At 50.3% G+C, this 15,022-nt stretch overlaps 1 protein-coding gene across 1 annotated transcript; it reads right to left on the reverse strand.

Moving 5' to 3' along the window:
* Nucleotides 1-13,242: 13,242 nt before the first annotated feature.
* MIF (macrophage migration inhibitory factor) lies at nt 13,243-14,136 on the reverse strand. The gene is made up of 3 exons (XM_039462426.2): nt 13,923-14,136; nt 13,560-13,732; nt 13,243-13,435 (listed from the first exon to the last, which is right to left on the reverse strand). Exons 1-3 carry the CDS (start codon nt 14,028-14,030, stop codon nt 13,369-13,371), a joined length of 348 nt encoding a protein of 115 aa, XP_039318360.1. The 5' UTR covers nt 14,031-14,136; the 3' UTR covers nt 13,243-13,368.
* Nucleotides 14,137-15,022: the final 886 nt, after the last annotated feature.

Here is a 15,022-nt window from a genome sequence, read left to right on the forward strand (position 1 = left end):
ATGAAAAAGAGGGAGGAGTCCCAGGGGGAAGGGTGGGGACCACATAGGCCAGCACTTCTTAGGGCCCAGAAGGAGGCAGGAGGTCTGATCTCATCAGCAGCCAGTTGGGAGCTCCCTAGGGGTCTGGGGTGATGGAGAGAGACCTTCACAAGTTGGGCAGCCTGCACTGTTTCACCCTAGATTAGAGAGGGCACCACTGGACACCCACCTGGTAAATTGGCCAAATCCCAAGGGAACACGCAAGGAGCTGTGTTGAAAATGTCACCTGCTCCTGAACTTAGGGGTCAGTGATATTGTTGCTATTTGCTAAGCCCAGTTGCCCCTATATTATCCACTCCCTCTGGGAGACCTGAGGGCAGCATAGATTCCCCCTACCTAGGACTTGGAATGGGTCAGCCTTCAATGCTATTTAATTCCAAGGGTAGCTTGGACCCCAAACTACAAATCCTTTTCCTACTCTTCCTACTTTCCCATCCTAAATTAGGTCCAACTTCAGAGTTCAAATTTGGGTGAGGTTCTGCAAATATGTAAAATACCAGATACCCAGATACAAAGTCAACCTAGAAATGTCTTTTATACATTTCCTAGGGTCAAATTCAAGTCAAAAAATTAAGTTCCCTTGCCCTTTGAAAGTCCAAAGGGAAAAAAGAGTCTTAAGGTCAAAGGATTCAAGCCCAAAGCATTCAAAGAGAGCCCAGGGTCTGTCAGAGGCTGGTGATGTGAACAACTCTCCAAGGCTCTGTGCTTACCTACCCAGTGGGTGCGGGAGGGCTTGGATGCCTCAGCATTTTCACTAGCCTGCCATGTGCTCCAGTTTTAAAAGACCTAGAGTTACCAGGAATAACCAGACGGTGACAGCCTCAGCTTTCTGCTCACCAACCGCAGGGAAGTCCTTAGAGCAGCTTGAAGGCCATGAGATGTGTCCAGGATCCAGGACCCCCATGTAGACCTCTCTTCCTGCCACCTGAGTAGCCCAGCAGGAATGCCCTGGCAGCTGACGGAGGGAGAGTAGACAGGGAAGACAGTCAAAGCCTAGACCCCACAGCAGAGCTGACCAGATGGAAGCTTATAGCATTAGCCCCAGCAACCCCGCTGGGTGAGCAGGAAGGAACTGTCCTCCTCCTCCCTGAGCGTATCATCACCTGCCTGGGTCTTATTTATAATACCTTCTTCCTGTTTCTATGTGTGAAATCTCATCATTTCTGTTTCTGTGTGTGTGCCCATTGCATGGGTGTCTTCAGCCCTAAGAGATCCTGCCCCAGGCAGTGGAGCGCAGCCAGGCAGGTTGCTGAGCTGAGAGCTGGGGAGCAGCGGTTGTGTTCCATGGCCCTGAGGACAATAGCTGTCCTCCACTGGGAGTGCTCCCGGCCCTGAGCCGCGTCGCGTCTGCAGTTAAGGACAGATGTCCACAGCGGTTCTTCCTCACGCGGCTGCTGGCTCACATCCCCAGCGTGGCTCAGCTGGGGGCCCTGGAGGTTGCGCTGGCTTCTGGCAGTCTTCACACGGAGGGCTGAGTATTTGTGTTCAACACCAATACCTTTCCTCCTTTTACTTTCCCTTTGCTTTCCGGCCTGTATATTTACTTTTTCTGACATATTCCTCTAGATTTTGTCACTTGGGGGTCTCCCCTGGCAACAGAAAGCAAAACCAGGAAATCGTAGGTTTGCCGTATGAATCACTGTGGCATGGCGGACCGAGATGGCGGTCATGGCCACCCTCCCTGCCATCGGCCCCTCTCTGCTGACTGGCCGTGCTCTCCTCAGGGAGGACAGCACTGAGCCCTCCTTGACACCAAATCCCTACATGTTAAAAATGCATTCCCTTGGGGCCCGAGCAACTCCAGACACCCACCTGCAGTAACTGTGCTGTCCCCAAGTGCACCCCAAAATATTTTCAATGTTTGATGCTGATTTTCTGTCTCTGAATTTGCCCAAATTCCCTACAGCCTCTGAGAGCTGCCCTGGCTCATGGAATGGCTTCTGGTTCTTAGAGTCGCTATCTACAGCATTGAATGGCACCCCCCTCAAGAGTGTTCTGAGTCACCTGGCTCCCTGGTGGTGACCTTGTCTATTCCCGAACATCTGCCCTCTCCTGACATCGGGGAGCTTTCCTGTCCCCTGAGATGGTCTGGCCCACTGCGGGGCCCCACAACCCCTTCATTTCTACTCAGTCTGCCTCCTGACACCACTGCTCCCATTCTAAGAGTAAGACTGTGGTGTGTTTTTCAAACCATTCCAGTTCCTTCTGGATCTCCCGAGTAAACCCAATTCCCTGGGACAGACGGTTCTCGGCACAAGCCATTTGTATGGCCCTTGCTAGCTTTGGGATGTGTATTGATTTCATTGTTTCTCTGTCTCAACCCGAGAAAATAGCATCTTCTCTGAAGGGCCCCGATTCCTTTTAATACTGTTGTCCATTAACAAACTCTTGCCTTTCTGTGGGCAAAGCCACAACTTTAGTCTCCCAACTCTCGGGTCAAAATGTATGTAATAGCCGTGCACGGTGGCTCATACCTGTAGTCCCTGTAATATTCTGGAATGCCAAGGTGGGAGGATCACTTGAGGCTGGCCTGGGGAAATCCTGTCTCTACAAAAGTAAAAATAGAATTAGCTGGGCATGGGGGACAAGACTGTAGTCTCAGCCACTCAAGAGGCTGAGGTGGGAAGATGGCTTAAAGCCAGGAGTTCAAGGTTACTGTGAGCTCAATTACACCACTGCCTTGTAGCATGGGCAACAGAGACCCTGTCTCTGAAAAGGAAAAACAAATAAAAACAAACTGTAAATAACTCTGCAGGCCTAGGGATGTGCTTTGCGGGTTCAGGAGGGACCCTCCCCAGTCCCTGTTCTGGCAGGAGGCTTTGGGGACAGCTCATCTGGCACAACTCCACTATGGGTGGCACAAAACTCATACCAGAGCACACTGGCCCCTTTCTGCATTTGCAGTTGGAAGTGGTAACCTCAGACCTGGCTGAGAACACAGTAAAGGCAGCAAGCCTGGGCCTGCTCTCCTCCACTGATGCCTCAGAGGTCTGGACCCTTCCGTAGCCTCCTCTGCACTGTCTCTGTTTGGATCAAGGGAGGCCCATGCAGGACTCAGAGAACATGGCTCTGAGCTGTGACCCCTCCCAAAGCACTGTCTTGAGCTGCCCAGGTCATACCCCCATGTGGACCTTACTTTATATCAGCAAGGTGGACCCTCCAGCCTGGGCCACTAGTTAAAAGCCAACCCTAAGACTGTAAGCACCAGCTGACAGCTCCAAAGCACTGTGGGGAAGTGCCAAGGCCGGAAGCCAGCATGTCCCCATGAAGCCTCCGTGCACACATCAGCCATCCCCCAAGCCTCAGACTTTACGTGGTTACTTGTGAGGACTCAAAGCTCAAAGCCTCTGCTGGATTTAAGGGGGCTTAAACAGAACACGCCTTTCTTCCCATCCCAATCCCCGGGCCTCCGCCACAGTTGTGAGGGTCATAGCACATGCCAGAGGGCAGGAAGCACACGGCAAAGCAGGGCCCAGAAAAACTAGATGGGGGCACTAAGGGGGTGCTTGTTCAGGGGCATCAGCACCTCATGGGGAAACAAAGAGGTGAGGAAGAAGGACCCCCCACTCCCAGCAGAAATACTGTGGTGGGAAGCTCAGGGAGGCCGGGGGTGGGCTGGAGAGAGGCCAGCAAAGTGGGAACAGCCCCCTGTATGGGCCAGTGTGGGCAAGGTCTTAGAGGGATGGGGCAGTCGGGCAGTGTCTCTGCATGACGCAGTACCCAACAGTCGCCCTGGTGGTGGTGCTCTTCATTTTCTTCTGCATGTTCACTTTTGTCTCAGGGAATATAAGAGACACACAGAAAAATGCGTAAGTTTTAATAAGTATACATAGTCACTTGTAAGAAGAGAGAGAAAAATACTGCAGCACCCCATCACCTCTCTAATGCCCCTGGCCAGCTGTCCTGACCATGATAGAAATCATTTCCTGGTTTTCATCACGATCTTCCCACCTACACATGGTCCTCTGAACAATGTAGTTTGGGGAGCCTTGTTTTCAAACTTTATATAAATGGAACTGCATTATATGTATCTGTTGGCTTTTGCTCAATATGTTTATGAGATTTGTCCATGGTGATGTTTGTACCTATAGCTTGTTATTTTCACTGCTGTTGAATATTCCATGAATGAACAAGTATAATTTATTCTATTCTTGATGGACATTGGGTTGCTTCCAGATGCAAGTTTCTCCAGGGTAGATATACCTAGGAAGTGGGATTGTGGGCATGTTAGTTACAGCTGATGGGGCTGCTAGTGGTATGCATGGTGGTTCTTATTTCCCTGATTTCTACTGAGGATAAACACCTTTTTCCATTGGATATTCTGTTTCATGAAGTGGCTTCTAAAGTCCTTTGCTCAGTTTTTAAGGGTTTCCTACTATCTGTTGGCATTTTTTGTATGTTCTGGGTAGGAGTCTTTTGTCCATAACGTTGAAGTAGGAGATCGGCAGAACTTGTTTTCCAAGCACTGGTCAAGACCTTGGTCACGACCCTGCTGAGCAAAACAGAATCTGGTCAGAACAGGATGCAGTAAAGAAATCAGCTGAAACCAGCTGAAACCGAGATGGTGACAAAGGTGACATCTAGTTGCCCTCACTGCTGGTTATATGCTGATGATAATGCGTGCTAAAAGACATTCCCACCAGCACCATGACAATTTACAAATGCCATGACAATACCCGAAAGTTATCTTATGTGGTTTAAAAGGTGGAGGAACCCTCAGATCCAGGAACTCTGGGTCCCTTTTCTAGAAAATTCATTAATAACCTGACACTTATTCAGCATATAATTAAGAAGTAGCTATAAATATAGATAGCTGGCAGTCCAGGAGTGTTTCTCTGCCTGTGGGGTAGCTCTGTAAACCCCATCCATCTGTATGGATGCTCTGTTTATGAAACCCACTTTTCTGTGTTCTGTTGCTATAACAAACTTGCTTTGCTTTCACTTTTCTCTGTTGAGTCACTCCCAAATTACTTCCTGTGCAAAGCCAAGAACCTTCTCAGGCTGAGCCCCAATTTGGGGGCTTGCTTGCGTTAAGATGACTTGCAGAAACTGTAGCATGTCTTTTATTCTTTTGGTGTCTTACTAATAACAGTATGTCAATCTTTCCTTATTGTATGTACTTATTTTATCTTACTTAAATCATAGAGATGATTTTCTTCTATATCATCTTTTAAGATCTTTGTGTGGTCTTTTCTTTATGGCTCTAATCTTCACAGAACTGACTTTTGTGTGGGATTTAAAAAGGGTCCAGTTTGATCTTTCTCCTTACGTGGTAGCCAGCTGCCCAGCACCCCTAGTTGAATAGTTCTTTTCACGTGGATTTCAGTGCTTCCCCAGTCTGATACTGTGCCCAGGTGTGTGAGGAGGTCTGTTTCTGGATTACTCTCTTTTCCATTGGTCTGTTTGCCATGTTCTGATTCCACTTTGCCTTAATTGTATAGCTTGACAATGTGTCTTGACATTGAGAAAACAAGTCCTCACACCTTGCCTTCTTCAAGAAAATGTTTTGACTCTTCTTGATCATTTAGAGTCTCATATAAATGTTAGAATTAGGTTGTCAATTCCCACAGAAAAATCTGTTGGAATTTCAACTGGGACTGTGCCGAATTATCAGAGAACCGTTGCTGGCACAATATTATCTCCAATCCAGAGACACGGTCAGTCTCTTCATTTATTTAGTTCTCCAGTGACCTTAAAGGTGTTACTTTTCTCTGTAGATGTTCTGTTTAGAGTTCATCTTGAATTCATTTCCAGGTACAAGAAACCTTAAAATTTTTTTTTTGTATAGACAAGGGTCTCACCATGTTGCTTGGGCTGGTCTTGAATTCCTGGCCTTGGCCTCCCAAAGTGCTGGGATTACAGACATGAGCCACTGCACCCAGCCAGGAAATTTATTTTCTATTGCTCGCCTGCAACCGCCACCACATCTCCTGTGTCTGCATGAGATCACATATTCTGTATGGTATCTGTAAAGTCATATCTTATTCTGAGAAATGTCCATTTCTGCATCAATACTTTTCACATGTATTCTAAATATATTTTGTCTTGTCTGTCTGGTATATAGGCTATTGTAGTTACTTGACCTGTGCCAAAATGTTAAATGTGTAAGTTCTTGTCCTTCATGTCTTCTTCTGGCTTTTTATTCACTAATAGTCATCAAGATTCTTACTGTCAGCCTAAGAGATGCGCCCTCTCAATACTTTGACATGGCAGTACAGGGATGCCAAAGCAGGAAACTTCTTTTTTGGTACTGTGTTTTTTGTTTTGGTTGGCAGTTCACTAAGGACTCATCCCATCATGCTATGAGGGACTCTTCTTGGAAACAGGGTTCCTTTCCAGACTCTTCTCAGCACGTAGCTCTCACTCATGCTTTTCTATAAGATGGGGTGCTCTTACAGATGGTTGGGGTTTACAGGCTTAAAGTTATTCACCTCTTTTTATAAGACATTATTGCCTTATTTCTTTTTGAGAAAACAAATTCTAGAGAGCTGGGGGTAATCTGTTTCACAGCCCCCTGGATGGGCCAGTGTCTGGCACATTCTTAGAGGGATGGGACAGTTGGGCAGCACCCAGGGGTTTGGTCTGGGTCCCGTTGCTTGCCGCACAGCCAATCACTGCAGGAAGAAAGGCTTTTTTGGGTGCTGCGGCCAAGGAGAATATATGATGTCTTGAAACCATCTCCCTGACCGACTAAAATGGATGGTTAGGTAGCAGTGGAAGGGATACAGCTATGCTTGGGAAGGAATTCCGGAAGGGTAAGAAAGCAACCATGATGAAAGAGGAGCCAGTGTCTCCCTGTCTGGAGGCAGTGATCTGGTGAACTTGAGAGAAGATTACCCTGCGGAAGGAGGCCACAGGACAGAGCCTTCTCTCTCCGGCCCTTTGGCATGCTTTGAATTTCAGCCATGTCAATGTATTACCTATTAAACTGAGAAGAGAGCTAGGTACACAAGAAGGCAAGTCACTGAAGGACGTGGGGGATGAGGCTTCTCATTTGTAACCTTTCCGTTTGGTGCCCTATCTGGCTGTTTTGGGGGCTAAACTGTGAGTCCAGAACCCATGGTCACCAGATGAGGGCTGAGGTTCCAGGGCTGAAGGGACAGAGTCAGTTTGTGAAACTGATCATCTCTGTCTCTTTTACATGGGCTTCAAACACAGAAATGAAACGGCTTGGCCTCCCTCACCATGAGGGGAAATCTGGGCAGTTGGTTGGTGGGTTGACATTGTCCCCCGCATTAGTCTTGGAAATCATGCAGGGAGGCCAGGGCCCGGAGGACTAAGACTTGACTTTGCCACTGCTCAGCCTGGAAAGGGACTGAGATGGCAGAAGAGGGCTTTACAGAAATCCTGGAAATCTCCCAAGCTCCAGTGATCAGCTGATCTCTCCCAGGTAACTGGAAAACCACTCTGATATGAGGGTTGGCCCTGTGTTAATTTAATCTACTGCATTAGAGGCAATAGGGTTGTCCCATTGCCTGCCCTGTTAGCTCCTGTTAGTGGTTACAGCCAGCCCGTCAGTGTGGGGCGGGGGGGTGGGGGCAGGGAGCGGTTCACTGGGAACACATTTCAGTTGCATCCCACCAGGGGCCGAATACGGCTCGCTGGCTGCACACACCAGCCTCACTGGTCTCCTAGCACTTCCCAGCTCCATCTGGAGACTTCTAAGTAGGTACTTGACCACACTTCCTCATTGTCTCTTTCCCTACCACCATATCCACTGCCATCAAGGCTGGCCATGGGACAGGGGTCAATGGGAGCAGGTGTGGGATGCAGCAGCTGCCCTCTCCAGCAGGCAGGTCGGTTGTAAGTCCCAGGGGACTTGGAAACGCTTTGGGCAGGGCGAGTGGATAGGTAGGCCCCTGACCCATAGATACCCTCTTTGTCCTTAGAGTCCAAGGAGCCACGACCTTGTGGATGCCCCCAGGGGGCCACAGAACCTCAGACACTCACCTGTTTTTGGAGGGCAGATCTCCCACCAACCATCCTGTCCTCACACAGCAGGTGCCCAGCCTGCCCTGCCCAACTGCTCAGCCCTCAGAGACTCCAATTTGCTCATGTGAAGCCACAGGGCCCTTGTAGGGGGCATGGCATTGAGTGTACGGCCATGCCATGGACCCTGGGGTCAGTGGGAGTTGGACTAGATGCTCACGGGGCCCCATGCCCCTGCTCTCCCTATGGGCAGCACAGCTGTTGAGGTGGGGTAGGATTTGGGGGACCAGCCAAGGTTTGCGGTGGGGTATGGGGCCCGAAGGGGAGGAAAAGGTTGTTGTGAGGGGAACCTGTGGGTCTTGGGCAAAGCTCAGCCTCAGACCTTTAGAGGCTGGGGCTGGGGGTACCCAGGAGCTCAGGGGATGTGACAAAGACCAGGGCCGAGGAGGGTGCCTCTTACACCACAGGTACTGCCATCCAAGAAGGAAACCTCAAGCCTGCAGCATGGGCTCCAGCGCCCACCAGGTGGGGGGTCTCTTCCTCACACCATTTCACTGCCCCGGGACCTGCAGGGTTGGCCTTGGAAACGTGTTTCTAAGTAACACTTAAAACCCCGAAGTGTGGGACAGACAGGTGTGGGGCCTCTAATGCGCTCTTGTTCTCCATCACTCTGGTGGCACTGTATCACCCGCTGATAAAGACTCCTGGTCTACAGGGTGACCCTCACTGCCCTCAGGGCCACTGTTTGCAACAGACGGACAGCCTAGCAGCAGGCCTTGAACCTCATTTTGGAGGTTTTGGGAGTGCCTCAGGGTTCCTTGGTTTTCGGGAGGAGTAGGTGCAGAGCCGGGACACCGGGGAGCCAGGCTGCAATGGTGTCAGGAGTGGGGGTCGGGGCTGGGTTGGTGGCCATTTTGTCCAGACTTTCCCTCCTACCTCCCAACAGGGAAGCCCCAGTGTGTTTCCATATTCTGGGGTATGAAGAGGTGAGGAGAAACCAGCACCCTGCCCCGGGCTGCAGACTCGGTATCTAAGGTGTTTGTCCACCCAAGGCAGATTCGCCACTCTGGGCAGAAACCCATAGCTGATTCCCTTCTACCTAGGGGTCAGCACATGGGGTGCCAGAGGTGAGACTGGAAAAGGGGGCGGAGGAGTTGGAGTTGGGAAGGAGTCTGAGGTCTTCTAGGCTAGACCTTTCAGTCCCACCTTCCTCGGCCTTCTTGATGGGCAAAGGGTAGCCAGAGGACAGAAAGATTCTCCCACCCAGAGCCCCTCACTGCAAACACCTGTGTTAGGGAACGTCAGGAGAGTTTGCAGGCAGGTGGATGGGAGAGGTGCAGAGTTATTGGTTATAAGGCTCTGTCCACCCTGGAACCCTGAGCCTGGGTTCTGCTCCCCGCAGCCACCCAAGCCTCGCCACAACAGTTCCCTGAGGAAATGAGGTGTGGGGTTTCCATTGGGACCATTCGTGTTTGCCAGACATACCTGTAAAGCCTTCTGTTACCTTTGGGCGCGGCTGCACACGCCTGTAATCCCGGCACTTTGGGTGGCCGAGGTGAGTGGGGTGTGTGACTCCCCTGCTTCTCTAAAGACCTGAGTGGAGGTCTGAATTGTTTCTGAACTCATATCATCCAGCCTTTGCAGGATCTGTTCCGTAGATACTGCTTGAGTCTGCAAGAGGAGATGCATTTCGTTTAACTTTTCTACTATATTCTGTCCTAATCTTCCTTCACTCAGTGCTTCATACTGTCCAGCTTCACCAAGTTTTAACATATTTCTCTGCATAAAACTTTCGAGATTTATTATTTTCCTGTTTCAGCTGCACATTTTTTAATGTAGTGTTTGACATTTCTTTTTTAATGCTATCATAGCGAATAATGTCTGCCAAAGAACTTCATTCTCTGTGTCCACACGTAGAGATTGTGAAGGTGCAGTTTCCTGTGCTTCTGTAAGGTCATCTTCACTGCTGATTTGACCCAATTTCTTCTTTAAATCCTGTGTTTCATCTAAATTAAATGATGTAGCCTCTGCTGTAGGTTGTTGTTTTAGGGGATCAGTCCATTCTAGTCGGAGTTGTCTCGTAACTCCCTCAGAATCCATTTTCTTTTGAGCCATGTCTAGCTCCTTTTGTTTACTGGTCAGAATCTGATCTTGTAATACTCTGGCATTCTGTTCTTCGGAAAGTTGCTGCTGGGCATCGTTTCGCTGCTGCTCGACCATCCTCAATTCCTTAATGAGGTTCTCAGAGTCCATTCAAGTCGTTGCGTCATTTCAGCCTTTTTCCTACATTCCTCTTCCTTTATCCTTAACTGTTCACTACCTTTATTCACAACGTATCGGAATTTTCTTTCTTCTCTTTTTCTTGCTTTAAGCCAAGCCTCAAACTGCCCAGCTCTTGTTCCCATTCGATTTTCTGATGCTCTAACTGTAATTTTGTCTCTTTTGTTTCAGATATTTCCTTTTGTAGTACACTAACCGTATTTCCCATTTGTTTAATTTCTGCTGTAAGTCGTTCACAGTCATTATTCTTAAGTTCCAGTAAGTGTTCATATAAATGAAATGCATCCTTGATTCTTGATAGGCTAACAGAATCTTTACGCTCCATTTTAAGTTGTTCAATCAGCAACAAAAAATTCTCATCAGTAGAGTGAGACAACTCGAATTCTGAGGCTGTTTCAGATGGTCGCATTGAGTCAGCAAAGTCAGCTCCAGAACGGATTTGGTTTTTGACCTTGTTCTTTTCAGTAGATGTTTTCTTTTTTCTTTTTTTTTTTGAGAAGGAGTTTCACTCTTGTTACCCAGGCTGGAGTGCAATGGCGCGATCTCGGCTCACCGCAGCCTCTGCCTCCTGGGTTCAGGCAATTCTCCTGCCTCAGCCTCCTGAGTAGCTGGGATTACAGGCACGCACCACTATGCCCAGCTAATTTTTTGTATTTTTAGTAGAGACGGGTTTCACCATGTTGACCGGGATGGTCTTGATCTCTTGACCTCGTGATCCACCCCCCTCGGCCTCCCAAAGTGCTGGGATTACAGGCGTGAGCCACCGCGCCCAGCAGATGTTTTCTTTTCAGCCCTGTCATGCACTTCATTCTCCTTCCTCGGAAACTGCTGATTAAATCCATCATCATCACTGCCAGCAGCAGCACCATCAGGTCGGCTTCCCAATAATTCCGTGTTATTACTTGTGTGCTGCTTCATTTCTTCTTCAACCTCTTTCTGAAGTGGAATGTTTTCTTTCTTCAAAGCCAGGAGCTCTTCTATCATATCTACTGTAAGGCCGGCTGCCTCGCAGAGGGTTAAACGGACACATCCATCTCTCTCCGCGTCTGATAACTACGTCATCACCCGAGCTCGTTGTCTGGCCTTGCCACACAGCTTCTCCGCGCCCGCCTCTGCATACCAGACCCAAGCCCACATTCAGCACCAAATTATGCATTCAACCCCCAGCCCGCTGTTGATAAACCCTGCAGGAAAATTTTTTCTGAAGAAGCCCCATCAGGCCCTGGCAGGTAGCCATCTACTCTGTGTGCCCCTGGAAGGCCCGCCTACCCATGACCACTAGCTCCAGGCATTTCCTGCTTCTTAACAGCCAATAAGATTGCCTTCACTTTGTTTCTTCAACAGCCAATCAAGGCCCACTTACTCAAAGCCCCACCTGCCTACCAATGGCAACTGGTTTCAGGCACTTCCTGCTTCCTGACAGCCAATAAAATTGCCTTTGCTTTGTTTCCCCAATGTAGGGCACGTCGGGAAGCCAGATGTAAGGCCGAGTGCCCCACAGGGTCGTGGGGTGACCCTTATGCTGTGCTGAGGCACAGGATCCGAGAAATAAAGAGACAGGACGCAGAAGTACAAAGAAAATGCAGCTGGGCTCGGTGGGGGGGGGTGTCATGCCACCTATAAGCGGAGTCGGGCGAAGCTGGCTGGCGAGGCGCCTGGCGAGACAGCGAAGCCCTGAATGTCCAGAAGCATGAGTATTTATTGTGTATAGGTTAGGGGGCAGGGCAGTGAGTGAAATCATCTTTAAGGATAGTGATAGGGTCGTGAGCAATAAAACATAGGGTCTACCCCCATTAGGTCACCTAGGCCAGGAGGTGGACAGCTCGCAGCAAGGAGCCTATTCCCATGAAGGCAAGGGCCCCATTCCCACCAAGGCAAGGGCTGTGTGCGGTAAGGGGTCCACCCCCATTAGATCACCGAGGCTTGAAGGTGGGCCGTGCAAAGTGAAAAGGGTGCAGTGTGCGATACTTCTATGGGAAACTACTAAGATTTATGGGAGGCTGCTTAAATCACATAGCAGTGACAGAGCTGTCAAGGTTACTGCCACCTTCTGGCAGCTTCCAATGGATTCTATGGGAAGATGCTGTTCAAGCAGCACAGTAGCAAGAGCTGTTAAAGTTCACAGTCACCAAGGTGGATTGCCGTTCTGAGGGCAGCCTTCCACAAGAACTGGAGCAAAGTCCTACAACTCCTTTATCAGGAGGAGTGGCTCTCACCCCAAGCCTGCCATACAACAGGTATCATCTTTACAATACTGAACGCTGCCACCTGGGCCATGGATTCTTGTCCTGGTATAACTGTTTTTCCCTTAATTCATGCTCTGCACCATATCTGCTCTAGGCATTCCTCCAATTATAAGCTGCTTATTCCTTAATTCATGCTCTGTACTTTGTCCACTCTAGGCATTCCTCCAAATATGAACAAAGATATAATTATAGGTATATATGTAGGGAAATATTCTTTAGGCACTCATACTATCAACTATTTATATGATTATATATAGAGAATTATATAAAGGGAGCCTACAAGCCCTATTTCTATAAACTAATATATGATTATGTAAAGGATTATATAAAAGGAAACAGCTGAGTATTAACACTATAAAGTGAGATATTCCTCAAACTCTAACTGTGCCAGAGTTCTGCTTAGCTCTCATTCCTCGGTGCCTATATAGGGGGTTACCCACACCCCAATAGCCAATCAATTGCCTTCCATCTCCATAAAACCCCATGACCTAAGCAGCTGGGCGCGACTTCTCTGGCTCCCCTCTGGACCACAGAACCTCGCCAGGGAGCTGCATAAATTAGCTTCTCATTTTCTTATACTTGCCTCAGTTTCCTCATTTTACCTCGGCAATAAATCTTACATCTACCTCATTCTTAAACCTGCTCTCCCCACCTCCCACGGCGTTCCTTGGATTAATCATGCCTCTGAGGATGTGAGATGTCCCTGTCATGCCTCCATGAGTGAATATGTAGCCATTGTGACAGCAGAAACTTTCTCTAAACCGTTTATTTCTCCCCACCAGAAGGTGGAGGCGGGCGGGCCTAGAATACAGGGTGAGGCGGGTTCCCGGGTCGGGCCACTGCAGACAGCCCGGGGAGAGGCGGGGCGCGGCTCTCAGGCGAAGGTGGAGTTGTTCCAGCCCACGTTTGCCGCGTTCATGTCGTAATAGTTGATGTAGACCCTGCGAGGGGAAGCCAGACTCAGCGGGCGGCTCAATCAGTCCCCCGCCCGGCACCGCCGCCCCTACACCTCCCCCACCCCCCCACTGGTCCCCCGCGCCACCGCCCCTCGGCGCCCCAGCGTACCTGTCCGGGCTGATGCGCAGGCGATCGGCCAGCAGGCCACACAGCAACTTGCTGTAGGAGCGGTTCTGCGCGCCGCCAATCTTGCCGATGCTATGCAGGCTGCAGAGCGCGCAGGGCTCGCTGGAGCCCCCGAAGGCCATGAGCTGGTCCGGGACCACGTGCACCGCGATGTACTGCGGGGGAGGGGCGCGGTCAGCGAGCCTCAGCTACCTCGCCCGGCCTTGGCCGTCCACTTTGGGCCCTAGCCGCCGCCTCCTCCCGCCCGGTCCCCCCACCCCGCTTCGGGAGTCGCCTCCCCAGCCCCCCAGCGCAGGACCCCGTCGTCCGGTGGGCACCCCCTCTTCCCGTCCCCTCCCAACTAACCTGGGGCGGCTTGCCGGTGGCCTGCGCCAGCTGTTGGGTGAGCTCGGAGAGGAACCCGTCCGGCACAGAGGCCCGGGGCACGTTGGTGTTCACAATGAACATCGGCATGATGGCAGAGGGACCAGGAGATCTGCGCAGAGACACAGGCACGCACCGCTGCCGCTAAGCTACGTGCCCGAATTCTCGGATACTGTCCCGCCCTTCGTGACGTCACCGCCGGCGCCAGGCCCCGCCCCAGAAGCTGCGGCTCCGCCCCGAGTGGAGACGTCACCGCCTGCCAGGGGCCCAACCGCTGGGCGACTCCAACGGCTCTTCCAGCGACCACCTAGGCCCTGGCGGTTCTCCACATGGCGGCTCCAAATCGGCCTCCCCCGGCCTCGCGTCGGGTCTTAGTACAGTACTTTCAATAAGTCACCGATGTTGGCCGCCAGGAGGCGCTGTGCCAGGGGTGGGCATGCGGCGGTGAACCCGGAAGACGGCCCCTTCCCCTTCCAGAGATGAAGCCCAGTTCATTCCTCTGCACGCCCTGAGCCCCGTACGTCCTGAATCTTCGGGCCGCGCGTCCCCAGGGGCTCCAGTCCCGACGCCTGAGCTCGTGTGTTTGAGATGAGGATGGGTAGTCAGTGCTGCAGGTGAGAGGAGAGCTGCCCCTGCGAGTCACCATCCAGGGAACTGACCTGAACCCTTGCTCTTCAAAGAGGATGAGGATGCCGGCAGGCACCAAAGGGAGGGCAGTGAGGTCCAGACCAGGTTCAGTGTAGGGAACGGTAACAAACAACTGAATCCAACCCCAAAATTCCACAGTGAAAAAGTCACCAAATTTTGGTAAAATACCCTGTTGAATAATGGTGCAGCTATAGATCAGAAAGAGACCTATAGGTACTGATAAGCAATGATCACCAAATTGTATTTTATATGGGAAAGCCAGTCAGGGAACAGCACACAAAGCAGAATTACATTATGTAAAACATGGGCATGTCTGTCTGTGTGTAAGTGCATGTGGATGAGTGGGCTGGGAGCTGGTGGCGATACATTTCATTCTATAGACCCGAGCAGTATTTGAATTTTTATAACAATAGCATATGTGTTTTTTATGTGAT

This window comes from Saimiri boliviensis, chromosome 21 (genome assembly GCF_048565385.1).
Source record: "Saimiri boliviensis isolate mSaiBol1 chromosome 21, mSaiBol1.pri, whole genome shotgun sequence".
Taxonomy (NCBI): domain Eukaryota; kingdom Metazoa; phylum Chordata; class Mammalia; order Primates; family Cebidae; genus Saimiri; species Saimiri boliviensis.

Excerpts from the sequence above, each read along its gene's own strand:
- MIF (XM_039462426.2), bottom strand. The coding sequence starts at position 14,030 with ATGCCGATGTTCATTGTGAACACCAACGTGCCCCGGGCCTCTGTGCCG. Across the intron at positions 13,733-13,922 it reads CCACCGGCAAGCCGCCCCAG|TACATCGCGGTGCACGTGGT; the intron begins GTTAGTTGGGAG and ends CCTCCCCCGCAG. Across the intron at positions 13,436-13,559 it reads CTGCGCATCAGCCCGGACAG|GGTCTACATCAACTATTACG; the intron begins GTACGCTGGGGC and ends TTCCCCTCGCAG.